The sequence below is a fragment of the Sceloporus occidentalis genome, unplaced genomic scaffold, assembly GCF_023333645.1.
Source record: "Sceloporus occidentalis isolate IW3139 unplaced genomic scaffold, rSceOcc1.0.p SCAF_4, whole genome shotgun sequence".
Classification (NCBI taxonomy): Eukaryota; Metazoa; Chordata; class Lepidosauria; order Squamata; family Phrynosomatidae; genus Sceloporus; species Sceloporus occidentalis.
The window spans coordinates 167297827-167318902 of record NW_028316984.1 but is presented as its reverse complement, the minus strand read 5'-3'; the positions used below and the strand labels follow the sequence as shown (position 1 = coordinate 167318902).

At 37.7% G+C, this 21076-nt stretch overlaps 1 protein-coding gene across 23 annotated transcripts in view; it reads right to left on the bottom strand.

The window, feature by feature from the left end:
• The window catches only part of NRXN3 (neurexin 3), a 1638958-nt gene that overhangs the window by 1163670 nt on the left and 454212 nt on the right, over positions 1-21076 (bottom strand). For all 23 annotated transcript variants that reach the window (XR_016281009.1, XR_016281010.1, XM_089522303.1 and 20 more), the window contains exon 5: positions 4930-5231. Coding sequence is in view for 21 of the 23 variants with exons in the window: in XM_089522303.1 (XP_089378429.1) it covers positions 4930-5231 (302 nt within the window). In the remaining 2 variants the exon portion in view is untranslated. The remainder of the gene's footprint in view (positions 1-4929; positions 5232-21076) is intronic.

Here is a 21076-nt window from a genome sequence, read left to right as displayed (position 1 = left end):
GCTGACAGTCATTTGCTGTCATTGATGAGAATATTTGAATGAAATGAGATCATTAGCCCATCTGCTGAAAGAGGAATGAAACATACATGTGTATATGATCCAGGGGAAATAAATAAACACTGCTTTCAGTTGCAACCTTGCAGTCCTGTGTCACTTTGAGCAGAATTTAATGCGACACCATGCCATTGTTCTGCTTACACACAGATACACCAGATTTGCTGAAATGAAAAATGTGCAGCCTCGAATTGAGATGGGGGAAAGTAGTATCTTTTCAAGTGCAGCATTCTTTAGTAAGTGAAAATATCACCCATCTGCAGGAAGACAAATTAATCCTGCACTGTGTGAAATTAAATGAGAGAATATGGTATAGAAAAACTGAGAAGTGGTTTCAGAAGTATTTATTTAAATATAAAGCAGGAAAATGATGTATTAGAAGCAAAATTATTCTGGAGATCAGCATAGCCACTGATTCTCCAAGATGTAAGATGAACTGTTCTGGATGATGGAGATATTTTTTTAAAAAAAATCCTGTCTGTCTTTGTGAAGTAATGTATCAGAGAAGGTGTCTGAGTGTCCTGGACTGCGGCCAGCACACACAATCATATACCGATAAGGATGGCTCAACAAGGTAATTAGCTATGCAGATGGAAATAGTCCACAAACCTTGCAGGGAGTGAGAGAAAGAGCAAACTGAAAGCCAAAGCCGAAGTCAGGATAACAGGGATCACGATAGTCAGTCCAGTCCGGGGTCAGGTCAGCCAGAGGGTAGCAATAGTCCAGTCCGTTCCGAAGAGTCAAGGCAACAAGGAGTCAAGATACAGGGAACCAGTGCAGGCAGCAATCACACCAAAGGATCATGCAATAAACTATGGCACCGAGTTAGCATCTCACAGGTGGTTAAGTAGGAGATGCCAGCTGAGGTTTGTTTGCCAATTGTCTCTCAGCAATCCTCCTGGACCTGCGTCTGCCAGCACTTTCAGCCCTGCGCTGCCTAAAGGAGGGAACCTCCAAGCCTGGTTCCTCCCCAGAGTCACCTCTAGACTGCTGTACCACCAGAGGAATCCCACCAGCACTAGGACCTGGCTGAGCCTCCTCCTCTGGGGCTGGGAGATCAGGGCTGGCTTCTGGCAGAGCAGGATTAACACCTGGTGTAGCCTCAATTACCTCTTGCACTGGAGCAGGATTAGCACCTGGTGTAGCCTCAATTACCTCTTGCACTGGAGGAACCCCATCCTCATCCTCATCCTCCAAGACCTGCTCTTGGCTGGCCATGACATCGAGCTGGTATTTTTAGATCTAATAAATTAGTGCACCCTTAAAATGTTTCTAAATAGATCTGGAAAAAAACGCTACACTAAAAACAGCAGGATTCTAGATTAGTGTCATTAGAACCTAAACCTGAAATAACTATGAGAAACAACTTAGGGTGTTGAGGGTGTTTAGCCTGGAGAAGAGAAGTTTAAGTGGTGATACAGTAGCCTTGTTTAAATATTTGAAGGGATGTCCTATTGAGGAAGGAGCAAGCTTGTTTTCTGCTGCTTCAGAGAACAGTACAAGAAACAATGGATGCAAGCTCCAGGAAAAGAGATTCCACCTCAACATTAGGAGGAACTTCCTGACAGTAAGGGCTGTTCGACAGTGGAACAAACTCCCTCAGAGTGTAGTGGAGTCTCCTTCCCTGGAGGTTTTTAAACAGAGGCTGGATGGCCATCTGTCAGGGATGCTTTGATTGAGATTTCCTGCATGGGAGGGGGTTCGACTGGATGACCCTTGCGGTCTCTTCCAACTCTATGATTCTGTGCTTCTATGATTCTTGTGGTCTCTTCCAACTTTATGGTCTTGGAATTTCTTTTGGTAGTCCTTTGAAAAAAGATGAAATGCATCTACTCAGAGTATTAAGAAATGGAAAAAATACATACAAGACACAATTAAAAGATATAGCCATGATGGTCTGTACAGACATCTTTTAGTGCCTTTGAGAGTAACTGAAAGAAAGAAGTTGGCAGCATGAGCTTTTGTAGATTTTGCTAATGGTACTGATAAAAAGTGTGTCTCTCTGTAAAAGTGTATGAAACACATACTATATAGAAAAATATCAAAAAACTTAAACTTGGGGTGAGTGGAAAGAGGGATAGCAGGAATCACCTTGGAAGGACATCAGATTTTGGATGAGTTCAGTACAAATGAACAAGATGGAAACATTTACACTTTCACATCATCCTTGATATTAGGTGAAGAAAGAAATAGAAGATAAGCTGTTCTCCTAAACACATAGGTAGTTTGTGTAATTCCCTTCCACTAGTTATAACATTGGATAATAAGGAAAAAAATAAATACATTTATAGAAAATTGAATGTTTAAATTACTAGGTTACATGTTCAATGAATCTATCTCAATCCTGACATCTCTCATGGTTGTAAGTATGATAAGTAGCTAATAGATTGGGGAATTAATTTTATTCCTATTTGCTTAGACATATGCTGTTTTTGTTCCATAGCTGAAGTCTTTTAGAGATATTGCCTACCGAGGAAACTAGTCACTGCATTCAGTATGGACATTCTTTAAAGTCTAGATACTCTAGAGTTTTCTGTGGGTTTTCTAGGCTATGTGGCTGCATTCTGGAAGAGTTTATTCCTGATGTTTTGCCTGCATCTGTGGCTGGCACCTTCAGAGGGTGATGGCATGGAAGTATGTGGGGTATATATACTTGTGTGATCCTTGCCTGGGAGGAAGTAATCTCTGTGTTGGTCAGTTGCTGGATGGCAAGGCCTAAGATTAGTAGGATATGTAGGAGGATGTGTATGTGTATTTAATTAGCAATCCATTGTCTGCAGCGAAACCCCTTGACCTTGGGTGGTGTTCATTTGCATGAATTGATTCTTGATTTTGGTGCTCTTTGGTACTGGTAGCCAGACTTTGTTTACTTTCAGTGTTTCTTCTTTCCTGTTGAATTTGCCCAGATGTTTGTGGATTTCAATGGCTTCCCTTGCAATCTGACATAATAGTTGCTGGCATGGTCCAGAAATTCAGTTTTCAAATAGCATTCTATGTCCAGGGCGGTTATGGTGTGTTCTGCTGTTACCAATTTTTCTGGCTGGCTCAGTCTGCAGAGTCTCTCATGTTCTCTGATTTGTGTTTGAACACTGCATTTAGTGTTCCCTATGTAAACCTGCCCACAGATACTCTATTTTCCCCCTTTAAAACTAGAGTGCTTATTAATGCATTGCAAAAAGAAAAGTAAATCAGTTTTGCAGACTGTTCATTCAAAGTTATGTAGGAAACATTAATATTGCTGCAGGTAAGGTAATCATATGTGCTATATTTAGAGGACTGATTCTTTCAAGTGTATCTCAAATTATGCCAAAAATTTTTGGGTGGAAGCATCTTAGAACCTACCAATCTAACACTTCTGAAAGAAATGAGAACTGGGTTGCTGATTTTGCTTAAGGACTGCTGATACTGGAAGGCTGTGGAAACTGAACCTAATTATGCAAGGAAATGCCCATGGGGAAAAAGATTTTCCTGGGCCCCCAGCTGTGATTAGTTAATGTCCTTAGGCATGATGATTATTACTCTCTATTAGCACAAACTTTCCCCTAAGGCAGCTTTTTTCAGCCTGTAAAGTTTCATAAAAGTGATTGGTGTTAACATTCATTTGAGCAAAAATAAACAGACTATATTTTGCTTACTTCAACATGTGTGGGTTGGAATGCTTGAATTTTAAAAAGTAACAACTATAAAGTATTAATTTAAAAGAATCTCAGCTTACAAGCTATTTACACAGCATTTACCAATCAATAAGTTCCCAAGTAGTTTAAATATACAGTATAAAGCTCATTAGTCATACAGCACAGGGACCAAAGCGATTTGATATATTTCACCAGCTTTCAGAAGCAAGGTTATTTAAATTTATCTTACCTATTAAAAGTTCATATTTATATTTTATGAAAGAGAGAAATGTTTCGATATTTCATGGCAAGCTATCAAAGTGAATGTATCACCCGATGGAGCTGTCGGCTTAGAAAAGGAACAACTGGAATTATGAAAAGACAAAATCAAAAATTGGGGTGGGAGGAGGGGGTCTTTTATGGTGGCCTTGGTTAGTAGGTCCTTTCTTTTCTGAAGTCCTCTCAGGGAAAAGTGTAACGAGACAAGAGCAGCAGCAGTGTAGACTCATAACGCAAACCAAAGTAAAGAAATAAGGAGATCTGGAAGAAGTATGGTCAGTTAAGTCTCAGGAGTAAAAGGTTAAAATAAGTAACATATAAAAGGAAAAAAAAGAGAAAGTGGGAGGAAGGTAGAAATAGACTAGTATTGGTCAGATCCACTGGAAAGTTCTCTCACATAAGTTGTTTTGAAAAGCACTTGCTGAGATGCTATAAATTGTCAGAGATTTGCATTATGAGAACATTCAAGTGGATTGGGCCCCATACAGAATTAGAGCAATGACATCATGGAAATGGTTAAATCAATTAACAGGACATAAAGGAGAAAAAAAAAGGAGCAGATAAAGTGGCTGCAGAAAATAGTCTCCATTCCTACTGTAATTAAATGCAACAAGAATATTACAGATAAGATTGAAATGTAATTAAGGAAATAATAAAAAGAGAGAAAAGGAGGGGGAAGGAGCAAAGGAAAAAGGAGATGAAAGTAAAGTTAAGTCACAAAATCATATTGTTAAATCAAATTGGGGAGGGAGGAGACAGAAAATTATTAAGTGGGAATGAAGATATTGCAGTGAGGCTAGGATACAGTAAATTAATGAGCACTTGTTTTCCTTCCAGTTACTGAACAAAGTTAGGGTACAAATTCTTTGGTACTCCCACCCAAGGCCCCATTTGTCTAAAAACTACCCCCTAACTGACCAGCTATCCCAGCTTTGATTCACTGAGAGGAGCCTTCCAAGCCTTCCCTCTCTTTCCCCATTACCTGCCGTAGGTTGCGAGTCACTTTAACGTCGTGCCACTGGTTGTCATTAAATTTGCCACTGACTGGCTCCACAATGGCCTCAAAGGCTCCGGACCCCAGATTAATGATCAACGAGACTGCGCCATCTTTTAGAGCCAAGTTGACGTAATCGGCCGACTTGCCCGTGTGCAGGATAAGCCCATTGCGCTGCCACGTCTTGAAGGAGAGCGTGATTTCATCACTGCTGCTTTGAATGGGGTTCTGGGAGAGGTCATAGCACAGGTATTCAGAGCCACGGAAGGTGGCTACATTCTCTTCTCTTGCTACAGAAGGAAAAGGGGGAAAAAAAAACACAATGGGTTAGTCAGTCCTGTCAAATGTAGCAATAAAACTTTTCAAAAACTCCTCTGGCATTCTTCGGCTTCCATGGCAGCAGGTAACAGTTCTACAGCTTGCTTAGCAATACACATATAATGGAATCCCAGAAAGATATCTTTCTTCTACATAGGCTGTTGCCTTTTACCAACTCATACCACTTGTTGATTTCACACAACATTGTCTACAGACCAGATATAGGTCTCCAGAATTTGAACTACAGAAAGCAACACTTTGCCTGCTGAGCACTCATACCATCACTGACCTATACCTTTCCCCCATACATGTGACCCAGTACAAAGCCTGGCCTAAGAATGGAATCTAGGTATTGTAGCAATTAAAGCAAGAAATGTGCTAGTAGATCAGGGTGGACTTCTCTGTCCTCCTTGATTTCTCTGCTGTTTACACAGCCCCATACTATTAGCTATGCTGCCTACAGCTGACAAAAATTGCAGTCTGAAGACATCAGGAAAGTCACAGTTATTCACCCCTACAAGAGAACAAGTTTGTGGGGGTTTTGTACTCCTAAAGAACTCATTCCCATTGGAGTAACCAAGCTGGGTTGTAAAATGCTGTAGTGGGTCAGTAACATGATAAAACATGTAGATTCATTACAGTGAATCCTTGGTTAGGGAATGAATAATGAACAAAAATGTAAGGAATATTATTCTTAACCTACTCAGACAAAACCACTAGAGAGGTAAAATGCAGTGAATTCAAATCTCCTGTGGCAGCCTATTATACTAGCATGCATCTTAGCATTTTTCTAGGCACAGAAACTCCTAGTTCTTTCTTGCTGAGGAATATTCATTCCTCCTTTAACCTTCTTACAAAGTGTGTAAAGGAGGAAAATTTACCATGGGTTAGTTTTATTGTGAAGTCGGCATTGTCTATGGTCTAACAGATAACTTAATATGACTAATTAACTGCTTTTGACAAAATGCTCTTTAGCCACTAGGGTTTTTTAAAATTGACTAATAACTAAAAATCAATTATCTTGATGGATTCCTCCCTGGCTTTCATTCATTAGTAAAGGAGCATTAAGTCAAAGAAGGCCATGGTACATTATAGGATAAGGTTGAAAGAATGAGAATGGAACCCTAAGATATCAGAAAATCAAAGATAAGGCTGGGGAAAGCACTGTTTAGTAGTAGTAGTAGTGGAGCACCAGCCATGGTGACCAAGTGATTTATCCAATTTTGATGGATTTTGCTCATGAAGAACCCACTCATCATGAAACTAGCAACCACACAGACTGACTCCAAACTAAGTTATTTGTTGTATTTACATTCTACTGAAATCTATGAGACAAGTTCTGTATAATTTAACTTAAAATCAACAATTTCAGTGGGAACTAAAGAGAGCTAACTGAGGTCCAAAATACACAGCAGAAATAATCCAGTTTGAGACCACTTTAACTGCCCTCGCCCAATGCTAGTTAATTCTGGATACTGTAGTTTTGTGAGACATTTAGCCTTCTCTGTCAGAGAGCTCTGATGCCACAATAAACTACAGTTCCCAGGATTCCCTAGCACTGATCATGAGCAGTCAAAGCAGTCTCAAACTAGATTTTTTTTTATTTTATTTTATTTATTTTTTTGCAGTGTGGTTTGGACTTTAGTCTTTTTTGCCCAAGAATTCTTTGATAATCTCATCCATGCAGAAGCCTATATATGAATTACTAAATAGTACAAAGCAGCCAAGTTTAATTTATTATTTTTTAATTTTATTTATGGTATTTATACCCTGCCCATCAGCCCTAAAGACTCTCAGTATGGCTTATAATTATTATTATTTTTAATTAGACAGTTCCCTGCCCTCAGGCTTACAATCTAAAAAGACGCAACACAAAAGGAGAAGGAAATGGTGGTGGGGAAGGGGATTAGGTCCAGCAGTTCTTCTCTCCCTCTGAGGTCTGGACCAAGTTCTCAGAAAGAGTGGTAGCAGATATTCTCTGAACAGGAACGATACTGATGCTGTATACAGAGCTTATCCCATTAACAAATAAGATGGTTTATCTCTTCTGGCTTGAATTCAGGATCCTGGGTGCCCCCAGATGTTATCATACCTAAATCACTGCCTATCTATCTGGGATGCTGCTGCCCGGATACATCCCAGGTTGAAGCCTCGCTCAATCAGCCAATTTTTGAAGTCAGAAGCTCCCCAAGTTTGAAAAAGTGTTGGCTCATGAGAGAGGTTTTGACCCGGGATGCATCCAGGTAGCAGCATCCTGGCTAGATATGCAGTGATTTAGGTATGATAACATCTAGGGCCATCCCGGATCCTGAATTCAAGCCGGAAGAGGTAAAACGGATTATTTGTTAATAGGATAAGCTCCTATATTTTTGTGTGTCTATGTGTCTGTGTATGCACACACACAACTGCACACAAACTACAGGTTTCTATACATGCTTCTGTGTGTGACACTGTCAATTAGTACACCAGCCTCTATTAGGAAGTTACTGTTGTTGCTGTTTATTTTATTCATTTATATTCCCACCTTTCTCCTAATAATGGGACTCAAGAAGGGTAAAAACATTTTAAAAACAATCCATATTTTTAAAACAATAGCTATCTTGACCAGAAGAACCACTGACAATGATTCTAAGGCACTGAGAGCCAAGGACTTAATGACTTTTTCCTCTGTGCCTAGTTGATTCTGATCCAAAGAAAGGAAATGTGTTGCAATCAAGTCAAACACATGCACCATATACCTGCAAGTAGTTCTGATGAAACAGCTAGAGTGTGAGGTCAGGTGTCAAATGTAATCATTACAACTGAGCCATTTTCCCACAACCAAAGATTTGTGAAGCATTGATTATATATTTAAAGGGCTGAGAAGAGGGCAAAGTGAATGTGAGCTGAGTAAGTTATATTAGTAGAACTCACAACTTCAGCCATTTTAATGGAATGTATGTGAGTTATTCAATGCAATTGCTCAAATGAATGTTGGGGTATGAATCTGAATATTAATTCAGGCAGATAATTATATCACAGATTTGTTAAATATAATCACAGAAAAAATAGTACTGAAGATACTTTAGACATGAAACCGAAGGTTGTACGTTGATACATACCTATAAAGCTTTACTAGAAGCAATTAGACATACAACCGTGTAAATATGTGTAGGATTGTGCTATAAGAGCCTATCCTGTTGTTGCTAGAATTCCATCCCCAAATTTTTCAGGGTCTAGAAAAATTATTGCATGGATGATTAGATGTGAAACATTGAAAAACTGATACTTCCCCTCCTAAAGAATAGTAAATTGGGAGAATGAGTGTGAAACTAAAGTCAGTGACAGGAAACAGAGGCGGGATACAAACCGCCATATAGTACATATAGGATACGTACTAGGGTTAGGAAGGGGCGGTGCTTCCGCACCCCCCTAACCCTAGTACGTATCCTATACGTACAAGATGGCGGCGCCCCTTCCACATGGGCGCCGCCATCTTTACGTATCGGACGCTGAGCGTCCGGACCTGTCTCAGCCTTTATGACGTAGTGAGTGCGCCCCTGGCGCCTCGCTACGTCACAAACGCGACTGAAAAAGAAGCTCCATTTTGGAGCTTCTTTTTTGGTCCGCGCGGGAGCCGCGCCGTCTGAAGGCTCCGGCTCCCCCATGGACCTACCGGTGGCGGCGGCAGACCGCCGCAAAGCGGCGGTTTGTACCCCGCCAGAGAGACTGGGAAGGGGAAAGGAGGAGATAAGGGGAAACTAATGTGGCTTTTATTAAAGCATCTAGTAAAGGAGGAATAGCTTTAAGAACTTCTACCAAGAGTTTGAGATACATACGCCTACACACACACACACATGCACATTGTATATACTGGACTATAGGTCGACCTCATGTAAAAGTCAAAAGCAGATTTGGGGGCCAAAATTATGGATTTTGACATGACCTGTGGATAAGTTGAGGGTAAAACTCAGGGGCATATTACAAAGGATGTAACGGATGAAGCAAAGGAAAATGATGCCAAAGAACTTACAAAATTGTGGCAGGCATAACTGTTTGTGCTCAACCTAAAGGCTGGGTACATGGGGGGGGGGGGGCTATGGTAAATGATGATTGTGGGATGTGGGGTGGAGGCAACTAGGCATAGGAAAACACATACATGTCGAAAAGATGAAAAACAGGACTTCCGGTGTTATGGAGGGTGTGAGAAGCCTTCTCTCAATGTCGTGCTGAGGGAAGGGTTGCGGATCCCAGGACCTAAGTAAGCTTACAAACTCGCAAACATACCAAGAGAGCTCCCCAGTTAGGGGGGAAGAAGAGGGGCTCATCGGGAACCTCCACAGCTTCAGGGCGACCAGAAAATAAGTGGCAAAAGAGCAGCTGGTAAGGAGACGCCAGAAGCAAAGGAGGCTTGAGCCAGCCAGAGCCGGGATCAAGCAGCCGCGCCGCGGCACAAGCACCCCCAACACTGCCTTTGTTGTTTATTGCTCGCAATTAACAGCTACTGCAATCGTCTTTGATCTTACTAAAGACTCTAACCTTTACTATTAAATCCTCTACGACACCATAAAACTCTCTAATTGAAGCGCTGAGCGGGGAAAAGGGAAGGGAGAAGGGAGAAGGGAAAACAGCAACTCTGCTTTACCTGGTTTCGCTGCAGCGGCTTCTCTCCCTTCCCCTACACTCACAAGCTTCTGTCTCTGTAAGTTTAAGAAGCTACAAACGATTTGAAATTTTCCCCACTCTCTCTGGGTTGAGATAACCTGAACTAACTGCTGTGTTGATCCTACTTTGCATTGGTTGCTGGATGGTTTGGAGGACTCTTGCTGGAAAGGACGGAGCAAGAAGGGAGGTGGATGAACCACCATCTTGCATCTGCAGGAGGAATACAAGCAGCTGAGCTGTGTCTTTTGCAATCCTTAGCAGAGAGGCATCAGAGCGACTTCAAAGGGAGGAATACAAAAACATTTGAACTCTACAGAATCTAGATTATTGTGGCAACTGAGTATTAAGCTAAGACTACAAAGGATTACAAAGATTCAACTGGATGGCTTTGAAAAGGTGGTGGGGGGGGGGGAAACTTTGACTAACTGAATCTGCTACATGTGCTTGGAAATTCCTACCAGCGGGATAGAAACATTGTTTGTGGTGTAAGAAGCCAGAAGAAAGGAAGAAAGCAGCTCTGATTAATATAACATCAACGTTGTGGATACAGATTAGTATTTTTATTGTTTATTTTTTTTTCTTTTTTTTCTTCCCCCGCCTGAGACAAACTGCTGCCTGAGGAAATCAAGGAAATAGACGGGAGAGAAAAGGGGAGAGGGAGAAAGATTGTTTTGTTTGAGCTTACTGTTGGTTCAATGCTTCTCCAGTCTAAAAATCATAGGGTTTTTTTTTCATATATATATAGATGTACTCTTTTTAATGCATTGTCTCTGCTAAAAGGCCAAAAAGTATAAACAAGAGTTTAATATATATTTTCGACAGATAACTCAACCTCTCTTTTGGCCAAGTTTGTAAGAAAAGCGCCCTTAGCTAACTCAGTTGAGAAGACACACTATTGCTCCTACCTTACAATTGCTCATAGCATATGGTGGCTGTAAGTTGACAGCCTCAGGGGATAGATAGAGTGGTTTCTTTTGTTTTTGGAAGAAAAATTATCAACTTGAATACTTTTTGACTAATTGAATTTATGTATTTCTCATTCTTTTCAATCCCTTGAGGAGTTTAAAGGTTGGAAACAGCAAAACAGATTATTTTCCTCATCACTCCCCTTTTCTTATATCGACTACATCTATATTGATATAATTAAATTGTTTTGGAGAAAGATAGCATTCACAATTGTTATAGAGGAGATAATTCACTTCACTTTATTCTTTTTGTGTCTCTCTTTCCTTTTCCTTCTCAAATTATTGTAGAACTAATTTTCCCTTTATTCTTTTATAGGAAGGAGTATAGAGGTAGATTTGGTTAAGAGAGTTAACAAAGACAAAAATAAACTTACAGAAACAATAGGTTTATAAAATACAACAGGGTCTAGAATATATTGAACAACTAACTTATAGGAGTTGACCCTATTTCCTGATTGTTTTCTTTGCTTCTCCTTATTTAAAGTAAATCTACATAAGTGGGAAGCTCAATAACAGTCAAATTTGAGTTACAATATTATCTCTACAAGGAAACTGCTTAAAGCAACTAGAAATTAAGGAACCTGATTGAAGAGACATCCACAGCAGTAATTAGAAAAAGGGAGAAAGAAAGAAAAAAATTGGTCATTGATAAAAGTTAAATAACATTAAAACAGATATAAAAACTAAAATAGAGTGAGGGAATATAGGCATAAAGGTACTATAAAATAGTATAAACGGAGAACTAGATCTTTGCAGGAACCGAAAATGACCACAACTCGAAGGGAAAAGGAGAGACAAATGCAAGCAGCGGCGATGTCCAGCCAAAGAAGACTTTCAAGCTCAGACTCAAATTTAAATTTGTTGGAAGAAATGAAAAGGCTACATGCGGAGTTAAAAAATGAGATTTGGGATTCAAAAGAAGAAACGAGACGAGAAATCAGGGAATCAAGGGAAGAGACAAAGAAAGAACTGAAATATGAGGCAAACAGGATAAGACAGGATTTGGACAAGCTCAACAAAGATATTGAAAAAATAACAGGAAATATAGAGAAGTTAGACATAAAAACGAGAAAAATGGAAGAAAAAATAGAGGATTTAAATAAATATCAACAAGAAGACCAAGATGCTATTTTGAAGTTAGAAATCAAGCAAAGAGAAAAATGTATCAAACTGAGAGGTCTCCCGGAACAAATACACGAAAACTTATATGAATTCCTAACACCATATCTAGCGAAATATCTGGACATGCCTGTACAACAAATGCATGGGGAAATCGATAGGATGTATAGAATAAGCTCAAGTGCTGCGAGAACGAAGAAACTTCCAAGAGATGTGGTCCTATATTGGGTACGTAAACAAACGAAAGATGCCTTCCTTCAAAAAAACTTTAAGACGAGATTTGTGATTCGCGGAACAGAGATCCAAGTGTTCAAAGATATCCCCGCAGAGGTTCTCAGAAGACGGAAGGACTACCAATTCCTTACAGAACAATTGAAGAGATACAAAATACCATTTAGATGGGAAGAACTGGAGGGACTCTCCCTAACATGGAATCAGAAAAGATACAAATTAAATTCGTTGGAGAAAGCAGAAAATTTCTGGAAGGAATTCAAAAAAGAAATGATGAAACGATCTACGACTGGAGAGAAGAAAGATAGAGACGCGAGAGAAGAAAAAGAAGATTTAATATCATCAGATCTTACAACGGGAAAAGAGGAAAGTGAAGCAAGACAGGAAGAAGAGGAAAAAGAGAAAGGAAACACATCAGAAGGAGAAAGTAGGGAAGAACTGTGAAAGAAGACTAAGGAAAATAAAGGGTAAGGTGTTTTGTTTTTGTTTTAGTTTTTTTTTTTTTCTTTTCTTTTAGAAGCAAACTAGATAAAGTAAATGAAACTAATAACCTGGAACGTAAAAGGATTAAATTCACCCAAAAAGAGGGAAAAAGTAACGCACAATTTGGAAAAACTAAAATGTGACGTAATATGTCTACAGGAAACCCATATCAAATTTACAGAGAAAAGATTATTACGAACTAGAAAGTTAGGGAAAGATTATATTTCAGCAGCTAAAAATAGGAAAAAAGGAGTAGTGATCTATATTAAAAATTATATTTATTCAAAGGAAGTAATAAACGACCCAGCGGGACATTATGTAGGTGTAGAAATTAAATTAAATGATGAGAAATGTCTAATCCTTGGAGTCTATGGTCCCCAAGATAAAAAAGGATTGTTCTACCACAAAATACATAATGAAATAGAGAAACTACAATATGATAAAGTAATATTAATGGGAGATTTTAATGGAGTAGTAAATTCCTCCATGGACAAGAAATCTGAAAAAGAAATAAAAAGTAATCAAGGTACACTCCCACAATCCTTCTTCGATTTGATAAAAAGCTATGACTTGAAAGACGTGTGGAGAATAGGAGAAAATAAGGAACACGGATTCACATTCTACTCAAATAGACACCAATCCCTCTCCCGTATAGATATGATATGGATGCCAGTCTCATTATGTAGCCTTATCCAAACAGTAGAAACCCAACCGAGAACGATCTCTGACCACAACTCAGTGTTAGCAACCCTTTCACCAAAAATTTTAACACGCAATTGGAGAATGAAAGATTTTGTAATACAGAATAGGGAAGTTATAGAAAAAACAAAGGAAGTGCTAATTAACTACTTCAAAGAAAATATTACTCAAGATATGAAAATCAAAACTGTTTGGGACGCGGGAAAAGCAGTAGCGAGGGGCTTTTTAATAAATCAAGAAGCTTATCTGAATAAAAAAGAAAAAGAAAAAGAACAGAGAATATCAAACTTATTAGCTATTAAAGAAAAGGAACTTGAATTGCATTTAGGGGATTCGAAAATACTAGAGGAAATAAATCTATTAAAGAAACAGAAAATAAGCAGAGACACAATTGAAATCAGTAAAAAACTAAAAACTCTAAAACAAAGAAGCTTTGATCAAGCTAATAAAATAGGCAAGGGATTAGCAGAAATGCTAAGAAAGAAGCAAAATAAGAAAATAATAACTGAATTAAAAGTAGAAGGTAAAATAGTATCTAAACAAGAGGATATAAAAAATGCTTTTCTTCAATTCTTTTCAGAACTGTATAAAGAACAGGAAATAGATATTAATAAAATCCAAATCTACTTAGATGATGAAAAAGACGAATTTATACAATTAAGTAAAAATCAATTAGAAGATTTAAACAAACCAATTAGTAATATGGAAGTTAGGACTGCAATCGATAACTTAAAAAATGGCAAAGCACCAGGGCCTGATGGATTTACTCCCCTTTTTTACAAAACATTCAAAGAAGAATTAAGTGGACCCCTGCAAAAATTGCTAAATTCTATCATAAAAGAAGGTGTACCTGAAACATGGAAGGAGGCAGATATAACACTAATTCCGAAAGAAGGAAAAGATGCAAATTTAGTTAAAAATTATAGACCGATCTCACTTCTTAATATAGATTATAAAATTTTTTCGGCTATTTTGGCAACCAGATTAAAAAATTTTCTAAAGGACTGTATTGATAAAGATCAAAAAGGATTCCTACCCCAAAGACAATTAAGGGACAACACAAGATTGGTTTTGAACGTAATTGAATTCTATGAAAAACATAATGAAAGAGAATTAGGCCTCCTTCTATTAGACCTGGAAAAAGCATTTGATACAGTAAATTGGAAAACAATCTTCGAAATTTTAGAAAAAATGAAATTGGGTGCAAATTTCATAGGATGGATTAAACAAATTTATAGTGAGCAAAAAGCCAAAATTATAATAAATGGGGAAAAAACAAACTTTATTAAAATTAACAGAGGAACTAGACAGGGTTGCCCGCTTTCCCCCCTATTATTTATTATCATGATTGAGAGACTGATTAAAAGGATCAAAAATAACAATGCCATACAAGGCGTAAGAATAAAGAGATGCACCTACAAAATCAGAGCCTTTGCTGACGACTTAGTTGTTTTCTTAAATGATCCCTGTAACAGTGCAAAAGACTTATTGGATACATTAGAAAAGTTTGGAGAAATATCAGGATGTAAATTGAATAAAGAAAAATCTACGATGTTAACAAAAAATATGTCAATAAATAAAGAAAAAATACTGCAGAAAATGTTAGAAATAAAAGTGGAGAGGAAAGCGAAATATTTAGGAATAACAATTTCGAGTAATTTGGGTGAACTATTTGATAACAACTACAAAAAAGTATGGAAAGAAATCAAAGCAAAATTGGAAAAATGGAAAAAATGTAATCTGTCCCTATTAGGGAAAGTGGCAGCTATAAAAATGGTGGTTCTCCCCAAACTTCTATTTCTATTCCAAACTCTCCCAATTATAATCAAAGATAATTTTTTTAAATTATGGCAAAGGGATTTGAGTAATTTTATATGGCAAAAGAAAAGACCAAGAATTAGATTAAAAATTATGCAAGATTTGACGGAAAGAGGAGGATTGGGGTTACCAAATTTAAAACTATATTTTGAAGCATGCTGTCTAATGTGGCTAAAAGAATGGATACTATTAAAAGAGGAAGAGTTGTTGGAAATAGAAGGAGAGAACCTACCCTTTGGCTGGCACGCTTATCTGGGATATGATAAGATCAAAGCAAATAAAGACTTTAATTTACACTGTATAAGAAGAACACTTTTCAAAACCTGGAACAAATACAAATATAGAATTATGACAAAATTCCCCTCATGGTTTTCCCCACAAGAAGCAATTCAAAGACGCGAAACAAGGCAAACTACAAAGTGGTTAACGTATGCTAAAATAATGAAGAAAGATGAAATGGGAAGGTTGGGACTTAAAACTCAAGAAGAACTAGCCAAAGAAGGAATCAATCTAGACTGGTTTAGCTATTGGCAAATTAAAGAAAGAGTTAAATTAGATTCCAAAACATTAGGTTTTGAGGAGAAAAAAAGTGAATTCGGAAAAATAATAGAAAAAGAAAACCCAAGATGGATAAAAGAATTCTACACACTATTATTAAATTGGCAACAAGAAGATGAAATAGTAAAAGGAAATATGATTCAATGGGCGAAAAATTTCGGGTATCCCTTAAATATGGACAGATGGGAAAAGGTTTGGAAAAAGAGATTAAAATATTCGGCATCCCAAAGCTTAAAAGAAAGTTATTACAAAACATTTTTTCGATGGTATCTGACCCCTGAAAGAATATCCAAAATTTACAAATCAACAAGTAACCTATGTTGGAAGTGTCAAAAAGAACCTGGAACCCTATATCATTGTTTGTGGACATGTAAATTGGTTAAAGAATACTGGAAAAAAGTGCACGAGACGATTAATTCAATTTTTCAAACTAATATAAAATTCTTACCAGAAACTTTTTTACTAAATATGTGGGAGGAGGAAGTGGATAGGAAATATGGAAAGATCTTATATTATTTAATTTCGACGGCAAGATTGGCTTTGACACAAAAGTGGAAAGGGAAAACAATTCCAAGTAGGAGAGATTGGCTAAGTAGGCTATACGAGGCAATCGAGATGGACAAAATGACATTAATACTTAGAGATCATGTAGTGGACGAAGTAGAAGACAAATGGAATATAGTTTTGAAATACCTAGAGAAGGAATGGGGAAAAATAGCAACAGTGGGATTTAAAATACAATAATAATAAGTTAGAAGATAGAAACATGCACGTGTGAAAGATTGATCTAATGACAAAGTTAAGAGAGTAAAGTAAATACTCTAATGTAGGATTTGAAGAATTGCAAAGAAAAAGGAAATATTAAATTAGAATGGGATACGTAGGGGATCAAAAATAGGGAGTAACAAAATCTAAATAATCCGAGGTTCAAAGATAAGGAGAAAAAGAGAGAGATATATATATTACTGCTGTGGATTGATTTCAAATAAAGAAATGAATATAAAGAAATAAAAGGGACACTCAAAGTAGAAAAGACAAAGATATCTAGTAAGATTAGAGAGAGAAGTCAGGGAAGAATGAAGTGAATGAAGGTAGAGGATAGAGGAAGAGTGTTTAAGAGAATGTAAAGTAAGTGATGGAAGGTGAGAGTAAGTGGTAGAAGAAGAGGAGAAAGTGACAGAGTGAAGGTTTGTAAGCGTGAAGATGAAGGCGTAGTAATCGTAGGGAATGGGGAACTGGAAAAGAAAAGTAAGTAGTAATAAGGGGGAAGAGGTTTTAGAAGGAATTTGAAGGAAAGAGAAGGAAACAATGGAGGATCAAAGATAGTTAAGATGAGAAGGAAAGAAGCAGGAGATGGTTAAGAAGTAAAGCAAGGAATAGGAGAAGGGAAAGATGTAGAAGGGAAATATAGGAGTGGGGAAAGAAAGTGATCATAGAGCAATATTCCCTATATAAAAACGTATTATTTTAATGATGGGTTATCTCTCAATATATCATTATTACTATTTTCTCTTTTTGAATCCCCATTGTAAGTAGGTTAATGCATCGAGTATGTAAGTGTGTTATTGTGTATGTTTGGTGTTTGTATATTTGATTGTCTGTTTTAAGTTTCAATAAAATTAAAAAAAAAAAAAAGAAAAGAAAAGATGAAAAACAAAAGTGATACATTAGCAGTGATTATAGACTTTAATGTGACAACTTTGCCTGATTTTAACCCAGAAATATTGACAAACAAACTCAAATGTCCTATTTAAATCTGTCAAAGCCTGATTTCTTTTTGGCACTCTATTAAAGGGAAGCACCACCACCACCACCATTTTGCCACCCAGGCATTCAAAAAGGTCAGAAGTGGAATCATGGTGGAGAGAGTAGAGATGGTTGGTGCTTCTTTTAAGGTGCTTCTGGGGTGGACTAAGCTCTTAGCATTCACCACTCTACTCAGAGAAGGGGATGATGGTTCCTTTTTTGATACAAGTTAAAGTACTTACATTGAATAAGTTAAGACAGTTTTTTGGGGATCAATTTTTGACTGAAATTTCTAGACTTAATTATGAATGTATACAATGTGTTTGTGTGTGTGTGAAATTTTCTTACAAGATTAACTGAACGACATAACTCATTCACAAATATGCAACAACAACAACAAAACATTCAGTTGGTAATTTGTAGTCTCATAGGAACCTAAAGTAGGAAGGGCCATATCTCACTATAGAAATGTATTTATTGGATAAGTCATGTCTCGGTTCAATAACTTTTCCAGTAAATGAGATTCTCTTCAGGCAGACTGGAAGAGTTTTGAGAATGTAGTAGGCTTGTGTTAGAATATACCAAGATATTGAACCACAGATTGCAGTTGGTTTCAGAGTTTCTGATTCTTGTGTAACCAGATTCTCTGTTCAGACAAAATGAATAGTAATATCTGTTTAATCAAGAAAGTGTTAAGACTGAACCAGCCCAGGTCTTTTTTTAGTCTTAACACTTTGTTCATTTTGTCTGAACAGAAAGCCTGTTCAGAAACTGAAGGCCTATCCAGTCCAGTATGTTTACGCGATGGCCAACTGGATGCCTACAAGTTGCCTGCAATAGGATATGAATGCAAACTACCTGCTTGCATTCCCCTGTTACCATGGAGGTCAGTTGAGAAGGAAGGAGGGAGGAGGTGTACAAAGACACAGAAAGAACAGTTGTGCATATCTTGAAAGCCAAACCAGTACCAGAATTTAAGGCAAGGGAAGTGGCTTTAAAACTGAGATAAAAACTATTCTGTTCAGGGAAGTGGTCCCAGACATTACTTGATTGTTTTTTGATGTTTATTTTATCTGTTTTTTGTATATTTTGTTGAATGACATTGTGTTTCAATATTGTAATATATTTTATTTTCTAGCATGTACACCACTGGCAGGTCTATTTTATTTTATTTTATTCTGTGTTATTTACAGTGCCATGTAAATGTACAATGCTTTATAAATAAAGTTAATAATAATAATAATAATAATAATAATAATAATAATAATAATATTGTGGGATAACCACACCTCACAGGATGCAAGGAACAGCAACACAATTTATTTTTATTAACAAGAGTGTCATATCTTTGATGAGAACTGGCATTTTTTGCCTCATTCTAACCTGCCTCTCAGTTTGACTTTTGGACACAGTGGGCTGATAACAGTATCAACAACGTCTTAGTAACCTTCTTCTTGAACAGTAATACAGTCCGTCCTTGCCTTACGCGGGGGATCCGTTCTGGATCCCTCCGCGTAAGGCGAATTCCGCCTATGCTCGAGCCCCATTGGAAACAATGGGGCTCGGGTGGGGCGCAACGGGCGCGCGCGCCCATTCAATTGAATGGGACGTGCCGCCCCTTCCGCCCCGCGCGTATGCTCAAGGCCGCGTATGGCGCGCCCGCGTATGGCGCGGGCGCACTGTAGCTAATTTCAGATTTAACAAGGTATATAGTACACATCACAGGAGCAAGAGCTCAAAGTCACAAGTGATTTATTTGTGAGCACTGTTCTCTTTATTGCCCAACATAAAGGAAGACACAATCCATAGATCTTCCAGACAAAGATCAGAAACAAAAAGACATCAAGAGACCAATGTAGAAATGGCATTTTCTATTTCTACTTGTTCAATATTATCTTAGGTAGCACACATCCACCTTATAGGATCATAGGTACATCAGGAAGGGATTAAGTAATCTGAGTTGACATTTTACACATCGCTTCTGGCCCAACAGTTTAATGAACAATATAGAACATAGCATAGTTTGGCCATTGGTAATCCAGCACATCTAAAAGGCACTCATTGGGAAATGTTGCACAAAGGTCTACAGCACATAGCACATAGCTCTAGGTGTATTCCTTAAACCTGCCTCAGATAATTTTCATAGAATCATAGATATGGAAGAGACCACAAGGGCCATCCAGTCCAACCCTCTGCCATGCAGGAAATCTAAATCAAAGCATCCCCAACAGATGGCCATCCAGCCTCTGTTTAAAGACCTCTAAGGAAGGGGACTCCACTACACTCCGAGGAAGGAGTGTGTTCCACTGTTGAACAGCCCTTACTGTTGGGACGTTCCTTCTAATGTTGAGGTGGAATCTCTTTTAATGTAACTTGCATCTATTGTTTTGGGTCCTATTCTCTGGAGCAGCCAAAAACAAGTTTATTCCATCCTCAATGTGACACTCCTTCAAATACTTAAACAGGGCTATCATATCACCTCTTAACCTTCTCTTCTCCAAGCTAAACATACCCAGCTCCCTGTCTCTCCTCATAAGGCATGGTTTGATTAGCTTTCATTGCCTTCCTCTTGATATGCTCCAGCTTTTCAATATCCTTTTTGAATTGTGATGCCCAGCACTGGACACAGTCTTAATTTTGGACAGAGTGGACTAACCTTGTCCTGTGTGATTTTTAACCTTTTTGCCTGATGAAGAAGACCATGACACTTCAAAAGCTTACAACATGTATTTTGTGCACTTTGGATGACTCTATAAAGGTATCACTGTGTTGTGTTCCTTATTTTCAATTTAACTGTGTGATCTCGTGCATTTTTACTAGGAAATCTCACACATTCCAGTGGCATCACCCTTACATATATCCACACAGTCAACCACTTTTGTGAACAGACTGTACTTCTGTGTGCACTCATTCTGTATGCTCATATCATAGTCTCAAATTATATAATATTTAATTGTTCTCTGAGAGTAGACACAGATTCTTAGGAAATAACATAAAGCTGTTTATTTTAGTATAAATCTCAGTGCCGCTAATTATAACCAGTTTTCCTGGCAGAAACAAAACAAAATAAGATTCTTTTTCTCATAAAAGCACACAGCCCTCCTACAAATTTTAATTCATCATTCACCACAGAGTGCTCATTATGACTTTGAACCTGCCTGAAATCTAAGATCATCAGCAGAGGCCCTGTTACATGTCCCACCATCCTGCGAGGCTCAGCTGGTGGGAACACAGAACCGGGCTTTTTCTGTAGCAGCACTCCAACTGTAGAACTCCCTTTTTGAGCTTCTGGTGCTACTTCAGTTGATTTGGGAATCTTAAAATTAGGGGTGCATATTTTGGCTCTTCCCAAACTACTTTTAGAGCTTTTTAAATGTTAAAATAATTAAAATTAAACTTTATTTTAAAACTATTTTCAGAGTTATTTCAAAAGTGAAACCTCAATTGTTTCAACTGGTTTTTAGTTATTTATTTAATATTTTGATTTTTTTTTTTTTTACTGGCATAGATAAAAATAAATAAATTCATTTACTTTACCACATTAATGCTAGTGC